Below are 17,497 nucleotides of genomic sequence, written 5' to 3'. Positions count from 1 at the left end.
GTTGAATTTTGACTTAAATGTCCATGAAAAATAAGTGGTATTATATTTTAAAAATCCCATGAAAAATGAAATTCAAGATAACATGTAATTTAAGGGAATTAGAGGGCATAATTGCAATTAAAGGAAATCATGAATTAATGTAATTTTTAATTGTGATTAGTGGGGCATTAGTGGAGTATATAAGGACCACTAGGACAGATTTTTCCACTATTCATCTTCTTCCTTATTATTCTTCTTTGCCGAATTGAAATTTCTCCAAGCTTCATCCATGGCCGCCCCATATACAAGCCTTCATGCACCATTGATCAAGCCATGATTCCATGAAAGTATCTTCATTGAACTTGGTCTATACATCATGGGCAGCATGTAGGAAGCAAGAAAGAGGAGTTTTGGTGAAGTTTAATCAAGCCCAAGTTGAGGTTAGTGCTTAATCTCCCCATTTTCTTTCATTAGATCTTGTTTTGAGCTTTGGGTGAGTTGATTTGTGAAGAAATTGAGTAAATTAATGTATATTTGGTGAGCCCTTCATTTCGGCAGCCAAGACATTCATGGGATTTTGATGTGTTTAAATGATGTAGATGAGTTTAAAGATGATGTTTGATATGGGTATATGTATGGGAAGTGATAGGACTTGAATTGATTGAAATTGAGAAATTTAAATTATGGTTTGAAACAATTATTGGAGATTTGTGTTGTTGCTTCATTTTGGGCAGCCATGAACCCTTGTTGAGCTTGAGTTATTTTTACTTCTATTGAATGAAAATGAAGGTTGATTAATTCAAATGAAAGTTGTAGTAAGTTTGTATTTAAGTATGTGCATGTAGTGTTTAAATTAAGGGTGTGAAATGGAACCTTGATGCCTTGAGCAAACTGCCATGTTTGACAGCCCCTAATAGCATGAATTTGTGTGTGAACATGTGATTATTAATGTTATATGCTAATGTTAAATTTTGGGCAGCAAGTGTAAGTGACATTGAAGTATGAATATGTTGAAGTGTATGTGTAATATTGACATTGAAGTATGTTGAATTTTGGTGGAAGTGAATGTTGAACTTAATGATGAATTGTATGCATTGAGCACTTGAACATTCTGTCCAGAATTGTTGCTGGAATTGTGTACAATAGATGTATGGAAGTGTTGTTGATTGAATATTGTAGTAATGAGGAGGAGAAGGAACATTAAATTGGGAGTGTATGAGCTTTGTGCAGGTTGTGTATTGAAGGCAGCACCTAAATGAGGCCATAAGTGCCAAACTATGAACCCAATTGGTATGAGGCCAATATGGGGTGAAACTAGACACCAAATAGGCCAACTTTCATGTAGAAATGTTGTCAAAATTCTGCCTAGAAACTGACCTTAAAAAGTGACCAAATCCGGATTAGTGCATTTAAGGCCTGAAAACTGACCATTTGGGCAGCAGTTAGTGTTTAGGCCATAACTCACTCAAAACAGGTCCAATTGACCTGAAATTTTGACCATGAATAGTTAAGACCTATATCTACAAGTCTTATGAAGACACCCAAGCCCAGAAATGACCATAAGCAAGTCAAAAAGCTTGCACAAATTCGGGTCCAAAAACTGGCCGAACCTAAATTGACCTAAAGTGACCAATTTTGATACATTTTGACCAGCAATAGTAAAATGACCATAACTTGGTCTACATAACTCAGAATGACCTAAAATTTTGCCCCGCGTTCCATAAGACATAGACCTACAAGTTTGTAGTTTGGACCAAAACCCAAAAACTGAGGGAACTAGGTCGTCCGGCTAGGTAAAAATAGTACACTGAAATCCGGTAAATTGCAATAAAATGCAATACACTTGGAAATGAAATTGGTAACATATACCAACACTAAAGGGCTATAAAATGTGACATATTGGTAACATTAGAATTGACTCATGTAGAGTACATCAAGGGTCAACATTATAGGTTGACTAATGAAATGAATTGAAGGGAATAGTACCAAGAGAAATAGGACTTTAAGCTAGACAAATCTAGCACACAAAAATTGAGAAATTGACCAAATTTTGCACCAAAGGTGCAATCTGTCCAGTTTTAGTAAATTGACCATAACTTGGTCTATACAACTCGGAATGACCTGAAATTTTGCCCCACGTGCAATGAGACATAGAGCTACAATTTTGCTTCTTTGACCAGAAGCTAAAAACCAAGAGAAGTAGGACTTTAAGCTAGACCAATCTAGCACACAAAAATTGAGAATTTGACATTTACATACAATGATGCTTGAAGCAATTTGGCAATGAATGTCAACTTGTAAAAATGGTAAATTGCACTATATTGGCAGCATATTGAAACGCAAATTGTGACATGTTGATACTAGAATCAACTTATCCATGATGTATAAAAAGGTTAATATTTTCATTGACCAGTAAATTGTGTAATGACCAGTAAACCCTGAAAATAAAGAAATAAATATTTAATCTTGTAATATGCCCTAGTTTGCCTAGTTGACTAGTTTGGATAGGTTGGCATGCCAATAGGATTCTGACAGCTGTTCTGTAAATGACTTTACGTCATACTGTGTTTTATGGCTTATTATGCCATACTATGATTTTAATAGCCTATGGCTATACAGTTTGTGTTATTATACTCGGCTTAATGCCTGATTGATTATATGGCTTTTTAGCCACACTGTTTGCACACCGGGAGATACTTTGTGACCGATGGTGTGACGGCCCGAGGTACTAGGTACTCAGTGCTAGTATATCCATTTATCCAGTCTGGTCAGTGTATAGGCTATATGGGCAGTCATTTAAAATATTATTCAATTCAGGAAGCTAAGTTAAGTTAAGTATAATGAAATTTCAGTACAATTAAATTAAGTATTGAATAAATGAGTAAAAGAGATTAGCAAAAGAAACATAACAAAAATATAAATTGTAGAACAGTAGAGACTTGAAATATAATACAGTTAGAATAATTTGAATACTGGGTAGTATTACTGAAAAGTTATAAACTAAGCACTTTCAAAGAGGAACAAACTAGTACATAAGATCATTGATACTAGAAATACCATACCAAATTAAATTGATTGCTGGATATCCGAATTATGAGTTATTTCTTTCTTTATTTGTATATATTATTTCTTGTTATACTATTGCACCACTAAGCAGAAATGCTTAGCGCAATGGAATTGCTTCCTCGTGCAGGTACTGAAGGTAAAACCAATAGACTGTCGACTGAGATTTTGGAGTCCAGATCTGCAGAAGTGTCAGAAGAGTTCAAGATTGTCACTTCCTCAGCAATGCATGTAGATAGGGCTCATTTTACACATGTTATGTATATTGTTCAGTCCTAGCACATTGTAAATTATTTGTATATCTTGTACAAAATAAACTCATGTAATTAACCTATGAATTATGGAAGCTACTCAAAGTAAGTATTTTAATATGTGAATTGAATTTGAGTTATAATGAGATTGTACTTGTGAATATTGAGATGTTGAAAATCTGATGAGATATCTGAGAAATTTGGACACTGTATTGAGATACATTATGTTCGAAAATTTTTGAGACTATTAAGTTTGAGAAATTGAGTATATATTGAAATTGTTTTTGGCAGGTTCAGAAGAACTGTTAGTCCAAGTTACAGTCGGCACGTTGCCGGATTATCGTTAAAAATTTTTAAAATTTCCAAATTAGTTAGATTTTGATAAAAGTAAAAATAGCCTAAACCTTAAATAAAGTTTTTGAACAAGTAAATTAAGAACTGTAATGAAATCAGATAAGATCAGGTGCTCCAGCACGCCGTGTAGTATGCCTTGCTTGGCTACACTATAGTCGGGTGAGGGGTGTTACAAGTATCGTTCCCACGAAGACCATGTTGAGTACCAAACTATAGTGATTTTAATTATCTAGATGATCGAATTGTAGAGAAATAATAATTATATCTAAATTGAAAGAAATAAAATCTAAATAATTACCTAAAATAAAAAACTAATGGACAAAGGCATTCTAGAGCTAGGAGTTCACACTTCAATCAATTATGGAATCAATCTGATTTATTCAATAAATGGGAGATTATTTCTTTGATGAAAATTAATCCTAAGTTATCTTAAGTCATCTCTCAAGGCACTCAAGGTATATTTTAATTAACATAAACCCTACTGTCGTGATGATTAAATTAATTAAAATCCTTTAAAATCTTTGATTAATTTTGAAACTCCACAAAGGTCATCAGCCTATCTCTAGGTCAGATTTCCTAGGTTTAAAATCCTGATTTTCTAATATTAATCTTCACCTTTCAGTCCTTCAATTAATATCTGTAATCAATACTAAGTGGGTATCAACACATAGCATGCATTAAGATCACAAGAAATTGAATCAAAGAATAAAATACCCAATGTATTAAAAGATCAAACCAGATTCATAATGAGATTGAGTGCTACACCCTAACCCTAGAATAAAGGACCTACTCACCCATGGTGAGTTTAACAATCAAGTTTATAAAAAGATAAAGAGAAAACATGAGAAGAAAATAGAGTGAAAGAACCTAGAAAGAGAGTTGCAGTCTTGGACTTTTGAAACTTCAGCTGAAAATCCCTTAGAGAAATCTTGCAGATCTTGTTTCCTCCCTTGCCTCCCTTGAAGTTGATGTGCATCCTTGAATGTAAATCGGCTCCCCTTGAATGTAAATTCTGTTCTTGGATGTAAATTCTCTCTCCTCCTCAATTCCTGACTTGATATATTTATATCTGGTATAAAAACCCTAATTTCATAGTTCTAGAAGCGTTAGGAGTCCATTCGGGTCAAGTTAGAAGCAAGAAAAATCGCATCAGAATCACTATCAGGGGACTTTACACAAGCTATAGTGATACACGCCCTGTGTAACTTTCTACCACTTTTGTTTTTCAAGCTTTCTTTGTCCAGAAGATTGCACGGGGTCCAATAAGTTACATGGGGCAAGTTACACGGCTCGTGTACTGCTTCTTGCCTTGTATTCTTCACGTTTTGACCTCTAGATCTCTTCCAAACTCATCTTTGATTCTATAACCACATAAAAACACCTGATAAAATATAAAAATCAATGAATTGAGTTAGATTAACATGTTTTTCTAAAATAATAATGAAAACATATAAAAATAAATATAAAAGGATGTTAAATGCTAATAAAATGCAATGCATGTTAACCTTAAATATCTATACAATTTGATGCAATCAGTATCTTGTAATGTTATATGTAAAATGTATATTACGGTTAGACTGTGCTTTGCCATCTAAATGTACTGAAGTACAAACTAGTGCTTGCTTTTATGGTTTTGATTGAAGTATATGTGTAAGAAAGCCCCATTTGCACCTTATAAGGTTTATGCTATGGTTTATGATATTGTTTGTTATAGATATAGATATATACTATCATAGTTACGAAACCTCCCAGTTTACACCTTTTCTAACCCTTACAGGAGAAGGTTATAGCAGACAAGGAGCAAACCCCATTAAGAAAGGACAGAGGAGTGAAGTTTAAATAAGATGTATCTTATAATGTTATATGTAAAATTTATATTATGGTTAGACTGTGCTTTGCCATCTAAGTGTACTGAAGTACAAACTAGTGCCTATTTTTATGGTTTTGATTGAAGTATTGATGGTTGTCGATTTCACCAAAAATTAACTGAAATTACCAGTAATGAAATATTTTCTGCAATAAGTCGTAATCCAGGTCGAACCCTAGAGACTAAATTACTAGATTTCATGCACTTGTGTAACAAAAAAAGAACAAAGGTTGGGGGGGAGGAGAGGGATTATAACACTAAATCAGAAGAAATCAAGTTCAGAAATTAAAGAACTAAATTTAAATATGAAACTCTCAAATTAAACAAACTTCAGTCCAAGGTAATTCGCATTCCAATGCATGACTCGATCATAAACAAAAGAAATACAATTATCTTTTATTGAATACTTAACGTAGATTTACCAAACAGCGAGGTAAAACTCCTAACTTCTCTATGCTCATCAATTCGAGCCCAACAATCTTGTTGACTCTAATTATTAACTAAATTGGTATTAAGCAATCCTCATCAAATTAATAACTGCTTTAAGAACAGGAAGTAGTTAAGCTGAACAGCGATTTATAAAGCATAAATCATTTAATTCACCTTATTGTTTCCTTAGGTTATTATCGAAAACTTGGATCATAATCAATAAAACCTAATTGCTACTCACATTTAATCTTATACAACAATTACGGATCATGAAGATGAACTAGCAATTGATCACATCAAACAATTAACTAATAGGCCTTTTTAGCAAATCATTTAATAGATCAAAAATAATAAAATCAAGAAACAATATATATTCAAAAAGGCATAATTTAAATTAAGAACCTAGTCTCACAAATCATGAATAAGAACTAGAATCCCTTGAACTGAATTTAGAAACTTAGCCGCTCATGTTCATGGCTTACAAAAGAAAAATAAAGTGGAGAAATCTAAAACTATGGACGTGAATGGAGAATGAAGGTGTTGAAAGCGTGTTGAAGGTCTAAATGGATGTGTCTCTACTGCTGCCCAAAGATGATCTTTATGATCAAAAACCTAATCCACAGATAAGAACCAAACTTGAAAAATTTTCAAAATTCAAAAAGACAGATTCTTTGCTCTGCAATCATGGCCAATTTTCATCCACTTCCCTTGAGATTCTATCTCTGACTTCTTCAGGAAAGTTGTAGCCCTACTTCTTAGCTTTCCAACAGGTACTCATTTGCCCAAATCGAAGGTCTACAGCCCAAGTTATAGGCCAAAAACTGAAATAGGTTCTGACAAAGTAACCAGCCTATAAATTTGACTTCATTGCCATTTTTAACCACCAAAACGATGTAGTATTATCTTCAGCCCCTCATAGAAATTGTAGAGGTGGTTCTTAAAGTTCAAATGGGCCTGAGTTTGCTTCATTTGGACATCTGGAGCTCCAGATATAAAATAATTTCCAAAACTGGTCGTGACACATCAATTGTGGGCTTTTGTAATAGATCCATAGCTAATTTTGACAACCTTGGAGACAGATTTGGGCTTTGGTCCCTCTTTGTCATTTGTAGTACTCTGACTTAGCTTTTCAATGAATTAAACAGCATTGGATTTGGAGACTCACAACTTTAGAAACACGTGAAAAATACAGTAAATGTCAAATTAATGCAAATGCTGAAAATTTCTCAATTTAACACAATTATTTCAACAACTCTCTAAAAATATGCCTAATTGATAATTATACTTTAATCAACTGAATTAGGCATAAAAATACACTAGAAACACTAAATGTGATGAGAGTAAAATTAATAAATTATGCACTTATCAAGTATATGTGTAAGAAAGCCCCATTTGAACCTTGTAAGGTTTATGCTATGGTCTATGATATTGTTTGTTATAGATATAGATATATATAGTCACCATTATGTGGGCCCTTTTTACAATTAAATGATAGATGTAGGCTTGTTAGAAGGTTAAAAAAGAATTAAGGGTTAAATGTTATCCTTATAAATTTTAATCTTTAAAGAGAGTAATTATTAACCTAAGTCCCTAAGTTTAACATTTAATCTTTCAAGAAGGTATAAATATTAATGAGGTGAAAAGCTAACCTAATTTTTTAAAGTATCCAAACAACAATAATAATGGGTTAAAAGTTATAGCAGTAATAATTACCCCTTGTTAATCTCATACTAAATGTCCCCTTAGAGTAAAGAAATGCAAAACCAATCCAACTTAAAAACCTTATCTGAAAATCAAAATAGAAAAAACAAATTGATTTTTAGCATTATATATTAGGTGAATTATAAGTTTGTCCATAGATTTTGCTATTATTAACATGTTGGTTCTTATATTTTCAAGAACTTATTAAAACGTCCCTAAGTTTTGATTATGTCAAATACTTTTGTCCCTTCATCCATTTAACTATTAATAATTAAGAAAAATATCAAAAATATCCTTATAGAAGCTAGCAATTGTATGGATGTTTAAATCTACTTTTCTAAAATAGATGAACAAAAGTGTTAATAATGGTAAAATTCATGGACTAAATAGACATTTATTTGAATTTTGATTGACAGAATATGCTGGAATATACTTAAAATTTTGAAAAAAAAGGACTAAAATATATAACGAAAACAAAACTAAAATAAATTTCTAAAAATAAAGAGACCAATTTTGCAATAATAATAATAATAATAATAATGAAATTCAGAAATGAAATTATAATTCACCGATATATTATTCAATAACAAATAGAATTATCAAGAATTCTTAAATAAAATGTTGAGCATTATTTGATGAATGTACTAGTAGGCTTAATAGACAAAATTTTGAATTTATTTGGGGGCAAATTAATGGTCACTATTTGATGCATGGAATTCAATGGTCCTAACACTAAGCAATTATCTAATTCCATTTAGTCACCCCAAAAGTGAAAGACTACAAAGTAAATTAATATGAAAGTGGATTTATTTTAACTAAAGCTAGTCAATCATGAACCCAAAACACATTTAGATACATAATGAGTTAAGTTTAGATAAGAATTTCCCTATGAAAATATTCTATTTATTTTCAATCACCACATCCTAAGTGATTGATCAAAACCCTCCTTTTTCACTTTTAAGTCTTTCATTAAATTTTTTCATGTTGGATATACATACATGGTACTACTCAATTAATAAAAAAAATAAAAAAAATAAAAAAAAAAACATTTGAGAATAGCCTTTTGTCTCCTAGAATACTAATTAATTGAACTCATAACCTTATAATCATGACAAAATTAGAATAGTTAAACTCTGTAAATAATTCATGAATCCATTGTTTGAAATCTTTCCCATTTTCCCTTGCAAAAAATTCAACCAAAGGAGAACACAACCATACATTTTTGGCAAATTCACGTAAAGCATGTTTAACCAAAGGAGTAACTCTAGCTTGATCAAAATTTAGGACCAAGGTTGGGCCTGGCTTTTGAGCGCAACTTTGAGTCTCAAAGCTCTAAGGCCAAGCCCAGTTCTAATGAATATTACTAATGCCTCAGGTTTTAATGTATGGAAATTTATTTGTATTTACAAAAATGTTTAAATTTTTTAATAAAACATAAATATAATAGATAATTAATATGTTTATTGAGCTATATGTTTATTAATATATTACATAGTTAATTAATATGTTTATTATGTAAGTTAATTAATATGTTTATTATGTAAACATGTATTTTGAAATTAAAAAAATTAATGAATCCAAAACACAAGTTGATGCAATCACATAGTTTTTTTTTTTAGTATAATTGGCTCCAATTGAAATTTTAAACTTCAGTCTTAAAATTTTATTTGTTTTATGAAAAATAATTTTTATATAAAAATATTTTTTGTAGAAAATATTTTTTAAAATAAAATTTTCTAAATATTTTCTAAAAAATATTTTTTATAAAAATATTTTTTATTATTTAATTGGTATGTTAAACTAATGGTATGTGTTAGTGTAATCTATGTATAAGTGTTTACATTTTAATAAGATTGTGAAAATCTAAAAAATGAGAAAATATTTTTTTATTATCCATTTTTTTAATACCTAAAATATTAAAAAATATAAAAAAAAATTTTTAGGAAACAAATAAAGCCTTAAAAATAACTTAATATCACTAAATTAAAATTCATTACATAATTTAAAAAGTCCTTAATTTAGTGTCTATTACAATTATAAGAGAAATCATTAAGTGTACCCGGTATATATGTACCATCTCTCACAGTAACGTAGAATTCACTCTCTATATTATAGGGAAGATCAATTTTCCGTGAGAGAGAATATTATTTTATAGTATTAGCTCAATTATAATCCATTATTGGAGTTGAATGACCTCTTTTAAACATAAATTTTTATTACCATTTGACAGATGATGATTAATTTTTGTGATTAATGAATCAATGTTTATTTAATCAGAGGAGTCAGAGATGGCTTTGTATTTTCCATCGTGAATAAAGGTAGCATTTGAAAATACATATATGGATTTTGATAGCTAAAGATGTCACGATAAATAGATAGAATTCATACGCGATTAGCATCTCCAAACATTACCAGAGTGGGGTACATGTTTGGCACATAATAATAAATAATTAATAAAAAATTTATCATCTTTAATGATTAATATTTGTTTTAATAATTATGGAAATCCCCTTTTCTCTTTTTTTTTTTACATTTAATTTTTTTTTTGTGAATTTAATTATTAAAAGATGTTCTATGCACTATGGATTGTATTTGTTGCAATTTTTTTTAAAATATTGAAATAAAAAAATAACAATATATTTTCATTATTTTTAAATTGTCTATTTATTTCATTGATCATGACTGTGATGACACAAGTCATTTAGAATAATTAAATTAAATATTTATATTAAATTTATACAAAATAATTAAAGCATGTACAATAATATATAAATTTAAATTTAAATATTTAATTTAATAGTTACTAAACTTATTCTAAATTGAATTTATAATAATTAAACTCAATTCATTGAAATAAAATAATTATATTAATTATCAAATAATATATATATGAGCAAAACTTTGAATCAAATAATTTTTCTCAACTGATAATTAGATTTAAGAAAATAATATTAAAATTAATTAAATTTATACATATTAATTATATTTTGTTTGGGGAGGAGACAATATGTGAGGATTTAAATATTCTTGAATTCTAATTTTTATTTGAATTTTGTGAAATAAGCTTTCCACCACTGAATGATAACTAAATGTTACCAATAAATGAAGTAAACATGACATTGATTGGTATCCAACCTGTGAAAAGAAGAAGCAAGCAAGCACGAAGGCACAAAGTCAAACAGAAAAATAATTGCAAATTATCATAAACCAATAAATTCATAAATTAATAAAAATTTAAAAATCATACCTCTGAGATTCCAAATTTGAATTTTAATTAAAATTAATTATATTATAAAAAAAAAAACAAAATATAAATCGAGTTTGAAAATTGAGCTTCGCTGGCTCCTAACTTTTGCTTTGAGGTTGGCAAAGGGTTCACATGGCTTTGATTAGCATCATTCATAACACAGGGAAAAGAAGAAAGAAATTTTTTTTTTTTTAAAAAAAAAAAAGAAAGAAAAAGAAAAATCAAGAAGAATCAAGAAACCATCTCGAACGTGACCTTCCCTTTTCTTTAAATCACGTACTGCTATTGTTAGTGCGGTCTTTTCTTTTACAAACTTTCCTGTTCATCAACTTTCTTTTCAGATTCCAGTTACTCTCTTAGATTACAGAAAATTAGTATATTATTGCACTAAAATTAACCTGCTTTCATGGACCTTTCCGCCACCAAGAGAAGAGCACTGCTTAAAGTCATTGTTCTGGGAGATAGTGGGTATGTAATATTTAATTTTCTTTGCCTTTTTTTTTTCTTCTTTTTTGTTGTTTTTGCTTGTTGGTTTCTTGTGTTTGATTATTTGTTTTACTCTGTTTGGTTCTCAAGAATTTCTTTTTCACTTCTTTTCTTTTGGTTTTGTTTTCTGGTGTTTTCAGGGTGGGAAAGACCTCCTTGATGAATCAGTATCCATTGCATCATGATGATGATGATAATAAATTAATAATAAGATCTCTGAATTAATAGTTTATTACTCTTTTACTCATGTTTCCACTTCTTTCTAGTTATGTTCTTTTTCTTTGATGCTATTTCTATTTCCTTCATGAGAAGTGCTCCTGCTATGCTATTATTTTTTTTGTACGGTTGAATCGAACTTGAGATCTTACGGTCTTAAAAAATACTCTTGCAATTTTTTAACACCTCTTAAATAGTGCCTCGTCTACAAAATTTCTGTCTAGTAGTATTTGCCTTATTTATTTTCTTTTTCAATGAATTTATTTTTTTTATTTATTAGTCCATCTCAATTACATTTTCCCCCTCCAATGCAAGATTTTACACACAGCGTTTGAGTTTGCTGGCTTCAGAATCCATGTCCTTGGCCATGCATGTGTCTATCTTTAACTGCTTATTCAGATATGTATATAAGAAGTTTAGCCAACAGTACAAAGCTACAATCGGTGCTGATTTTGTCACCAAGGAACTACAGGTTGATGACAAGCTGGTGACCCTGCAAGTAAGTAACTAGCTCAGCATATATAAATTTACCAATACAAAATATTGAAGTAAATTCCTAACTTTCTGATATAATATTGTGAATATTTTGGTAGATATGGGATACAGCAGGGCAGGAGAGATTTCAGAGTTTAGGAGCAGCATTTTATAGAGGAGCAGATTGCTGTGTTCTAGTATATGATGTGAATGTACTTAAATCATTTGAAACACTTAACAATTGGCATGAAGAGTTCCTCAAACAGGTATGAAAATTCCTTCCATTGAATCCATTTTTGTTAGAGCGTGTGAAGTAACTCACTTACCTTACTTCAATTTTATGTGCCAATATATATATATATATATATATATATATATATATATACACATGGAGTTCCTGTGTGCTCTCCTAATAGAATGGGGATACCCCTCCTACTCCTCAACTTATTTCTTAAAATTAAAAAAAAAAAACTCAAAAAAAAAAAGAGAAATTATTGAATGTATATAATATTGGTTTAGTATGTGATGCTATACATATATAACGATTGTCCATATCCTCTATATCAGAGAAAAGACCAAATACCTAGCTTCACTCCTCAATTTTACCAAAAAAGTTATGGCACTTCGAACTTTTAAATGTCTCATTACATACTTTAACTTTGGAAAAGTGGAATTAAGATAACTCTGCAATCGGCTTACCAAAGCATGTGTTATATAGCACTGACATAACAAAATGGTATGGAAGTGGACTAATTATCCAACAATTGCCTTACATATGGCACTATGCAGATAAATTATTTTTAGCTTTCTGCTTTTATTTGTAAATAAATCTTTTTATTTTTATTTAATTAATATATATATATATATTATTATAATATTAATAAAAAAAAAAATTCATAGAAACTTCCCTTCCCCTCCATTCTTCTTCCCTGAGAACTTTTCCCTCGTTGACAACTCCCATTCTTTCTCTCTTTTTTGGTTTCTGCCAGTGACCACCATCACCATCAATGACGACCAACAAAGACTGGCAACTTTTCTTCAAATTTTCCCAAGAAACAAACATAACATTTCACTCTTTAATCATTTCCCTGCACTAACTCCAAAAGCTACGGAAAGCACCCATTAACTCCATGCCTCAATTCTTTGCTCCATCCAGAAATTAAAAGGAAAAAAAATAGCCCAAATGAAGTATTCAAAACCCTTAAAACTATCAAGACTCAAAAAATTATTTCATTGATATTCACTTGGAAACCATTTGACTCACCCAAAAACTTCATGACTTGAAATTCCAGTGTCACGACTCTTCTTGGGTGGTAGTCCACTAGCTTGAAATTCTGACTATTGTTGCGTCAAGATTCCACTAGCTTGAAATTCCATTCACAATTGCTGGCATCAACATGCATATTCACGTTAAGGGCGACGACCACAACTTTGAGATCTACACCATTTGCCATAATAACGCCTAAGACCTTATTGCCTTCTATCAGAAATATATGGCCAAACAAAGCAAGAAGGAGATCAGAGACATTTTGGTCAAGTACGATATGACTATGCTTGTGACTTATCCTAGGCACTTCAAGCCCAAGAATTTCGATGGTCATGGTGTTTATGCCAGGTTCCAAAAGGAGATAATTCTACTTGTTTTAGCCTTTTATGATTTTGAGAAATGTTTTGAGGTTGTGAAATTTGATATTTTAAAGCTAAATTGTTTATGGATATGTTCTTTTATTTTGGTTTATGAAGGAGATGATTCTAATTCTGCTCATTTTGCAGAGCAGTGAGAGAAAAATTGATTTATGTATTGCTATTGTCTTGTGTTGTGGCAGATGATTGTGCTTAATGGTTGAAGATGAGTGAGAAAATTAACCTAATTGGATTTAATTTAACAAATTTAGTTTTTTGGATTTTTTATTTTCCATGTCGGCATTTGTTTAACTTTCAATCTCTTCTCCACATGTTCGTTTACATTCTCTGCTGACTAGGATTGTACGGTTTACTTAATTCTAGTTTTTCAAAGATAAGGTGTGAGATGAGATGCTTTGAAAGTTCAGGGTATCAGAAGGCTTTTTTTTGTAAAGTTTGAGGGTGAACTATGTATTTAGCTTAAAATAACGGAATTGATATATACTAGCTTTCTTTCACCATACTCATATACATATCTATGCTCTCTGGCAGGCAGATCCAGTTGATCCTGATGAGTTCCCTTTTATACTACTCGGAAATAAGATTGATGTAGATGGTGGAAATAATCGAGCGGTAGAAATGCAATTAAATGCATATTCAATGTTAATATGGATAGAATGCACACTAAATTAAGCAATATTCTATGTAGGTTTCAGAGAGAAAAGCTTTAGATTGGTGTGCTTCCAAGGGAAACATACCCTACTTTGAGACCTCAGCAAAAGAGGATTACAATATTGATGAAGCATTTCTATGTGTTGCAAAAATTGCACTAGTTAGTGAACATGAACTTGACATGTAAGTATTAGTATTATCCCTTACGGTTTTTTTTTTTTTTTTCATTTTTTGATTGTTTTGTTTCCTACGCTATATATGATTAGTTCTTACAGTTATTTCGAGGGTATATCAGAAACTGTTTCAGAAGTTGAACAAAGAGGAGGTTGTGCATGTTGATTGGCTGCAAAGAAAGGATCAAATATTTATATGTAATTTCCAATTTTATCTCATTTTTTTATTCTTTATTGTTCTGTGACACCCCTCACCCATCTACAGTGTAATCAATCAAGGCATGTCACTGATGTGGCCCAACCGCAAGTGCACGGGTCGTACAAGTAATATAGAAAAGATATCGTTCCCACGAGGAGTTGTGTTATGATTGAATTTTTGATATAAAAAGTTGATTAAATTGAACTATTTCTGAAATTAAAACAATAAATTGATGGGTGTTTGAGTATGAAATTTATATATGCAAAATTAATAATCTATTCAACTATGTAATGATTTAACTAAAATTGCATCAATTTGAAATAAGCAAGTGAAATATGGCAAAATTTAAAATGGCAAGCAATTAAATTTGATTAGAAATTAACAATGATAAAAAGGCGATTCCGGAGTTCGGGATTTCATATTCAAGCTATTTTGGAATTTTTAAATTGGTTATCCAATCTTGTGGAACTTACGGGTTTTAAGGAGATTAATTCTTAAATCCTTTAAATACCCTTTCGAGTGAGACAAAGAGTGTCTTAATCAATCTAATCCTACTTTCGTGGAGTTAGAGTTAATTAAGACCCATTAAGTTCTTTAATTAATCTGTAAATCCTCTTAATCCTTAGTCTATTTCTAGATCTAAGTTAATTAAGTCCAATTTCTTGATTATATATCACAAGGCCTTCTCCTTTCGGTGCCTCAACCATAGATTAAGAACATTACTTAATGGGATCCTACACTAAGCATGTCATTAAGCACACAAGAAATGAATAAAACTCATTAAGACCACAAAATATGGATTACCCAATCAAAATCACACAAAATATCTCAAATATTACAACCCTTACTCCAGAATCAAATTAAACTACTCACTACCCATAATGCTTACAAGATATTCTAAGTTTAAATGGAAATAAAGCTTTAATCTAAGCTAAGAAACAGAAAGCTTAACACTAGAAATGTAGGAAAAATGTAAGAAAAGATAGAAATCTCCAAATCTGATTGGGAATGGAGTGGGAGAGGTTTGTGACTCTTCAGCTGCTCCTGCTCCTTTTTCTCATCTCTTTTTCTGCTCTCCTCTAAAATGGGAAATGAGGCTATTTATAACATTTTCTGACATGGAGCCCTAAAATGGTGTGTTTTAGGAGAGATTTTCAGGAAGAATCTTCTGCCAGCTCATTAATGAAATCTTTGTGGGATTGCATAAGTGGACTGCATAAGTCATGCAGTCCCTTATGCAAGTTTCGGCTGGTTTCTGGTTCACTTATGCAAAACTGCATGACCAGGTGCATAGGTTATGTACAATTCCGTGAGATTGCATAAGGGGGCGTAAATCTGCATAAGCCATGCACTCTCCTTATGCACAATTCGACAGGTATTGGAACAGTGATTCTTCTCCTTATGCAAATCTGCATGACTTATGCGGCAAGTTATGCGCAATCTGGCCAATGCATATTTCAACTTGAAAACTTATTTTTGACATCTTTGGCTGTAGAGATCACTCCTCAATGGCAAAATTTCTTTTTAGTCCTTCAAAAACACCATTTTTCCTACAAAACAAAGTAAAAATTACAAATTAATCCAAAATTGATAATTATGAAAAACTAACTAAATAGCTAATGAAATTAGCTAAAAGTGACTAATAATCAAATAAAATGGCTATGAAATTAAACCTAAATGACTATGCAAAATGCATGCATCAAATACCCCCAAACTCAAGCTTTTGCTTGTCCTCAAGCAAACTTTAAAATGTGATGCAAAAATTTTTTAGGGGTGTCTTATCCAAAGAGCTATGAAAATCACCTATTAAAGTAACTTAACACACCTTTAGCCATACTAGCAATCCATATACCCATCCTTCAAAATGCAAAGAATCTAATGCTTATCCAAGCTTTCACCGCTTAGCCATCAAGTCAATTATCATTCAAAATCCTCAAACCAACCAATCAAAAGAGAGAGTCATGCTCAAAAGGAATTCTAGAACAATCAATAACCAAAGTGTCTCTATATAGAATGATGGAATTAAATGAATGAATAGATAATTTTCCAATCCCATAGGCAAATTCCCTACTCCTATCTCCACTAATGTAGCAAGTACTATCAAGAGATCAAAGGTCTTTTAGGGATGTAATGAGGCCATGGGGTTCAAAATGAGGCTAAGAAGAAAAATGGGTAAAAAGGATTCAAAGCATGAGAATATTTTCAATTTTGAAACATAAGGTACACTTCTTATTTTATTATATTTTTTTCTTTTTTTTTATATATATGGGAGAGAGAAATACACAATGAGGATTGTCAAGTGCTAGCATAGTTTACAAAACACATAAAAATGGAGGGACATTTTGATTCTTTAGACTTGTATCTTGCATTTCCTTTTGATGATTGTCCCTTCAATTGCCACCCCCAAACTCATTTCTTTTAATACTTTGGGTGAATTTCTTTCAATTTGTATGACAATAGTGAAAAGCATATATACTAGCACTTTTATAAGATGACAAGCATTTCTTCTCCCTTTTATTGTATATTTTTTTTTCTTTTCTTTTTTTTTTATATATGTACCTAATGTTGTAAATAATTATTCTCATGAAATGGGTTGGAGTGTTTGGTTCATTGGCTAGGTAACAATAAGGATTTCAAGAAAAATTAGGAATAAAAAGGCTCAAAGGGGTTTGCAAGGGTCAATTTTAATTAGGAAAAGGGCCAAAGGTTTAAAATGAGAAGGTTTAAATCAAAGAATGCCTAATCATCTCTCTTTTCAAGTAC

General features: G+C 31.0%; 1 protein-coding gene across 2 annotated transcripts; it reads left to right on the top strand.

The window, feature by feature from the left end:
• The first annotated feature begins 11,100 nt into the window (after nucleotides 1-11,100).
• LOC110662457 (ras-related protein Rab7) lies at nucleotides 11,101-14,754 on the top strand. Of its 2 annotated transcripts, none has more exons than XM_021821424.2 (7): nucleotides 11,101-11,359; nucleotides 11,518-11,544; nucleotides 11,993-12,092; nucleotides 12,187-12,333; nucleotides 14,243-14,323; nucleotides 14,400-14,545; nucleotides 14,638-14,754. In XM_021821424.2, exons 1-7 carry the CDS (start codon nucleotides 11,298-11,300, stop codon nucleotides 14,699-14,701), a joined length of 627 nt encoding a protein of 208 aa, XP_021677116.2. In that variant the 5' UTR covers nucleotides 11,101-11,297; the 3' UTR covers nucleotides 14,702-14,754. The 2 variants fall into 2 exon arrangements, with proteins under 2 accessions (XP_021677116.2, XP_021677114.2); XM_021821422.2 differs by having other exon boundaries at nucleotides 11,103-11,359; nucleotides 14,629-14,754.
• The last annotated feature ends 2,743 nt before the right edge of the window (nucleotides 14,755-17,497 follow it).

This window comes from Hevea brasiliensis, chromosome 10 (assembly GCF_030052815.1).
Source record: "Hevea brasiliensis isolate MT/VB/25A 57/8 chromosome 10, ASM3005281v1, whole genome shotgun sequence".
Taxonomy (NCBI): Eukaryota; Viridiplantae; Streptophyta; class Magnoliopsida; order Malpighiales; family Euphorbiaceae; genus Hevea; species Hevea brasiliensis.
The sequence above is the reverse complement of the archived record's forward strand: the minus strand, read 5'-3'. Positions and strand labels throughout refer to the sequence as shown.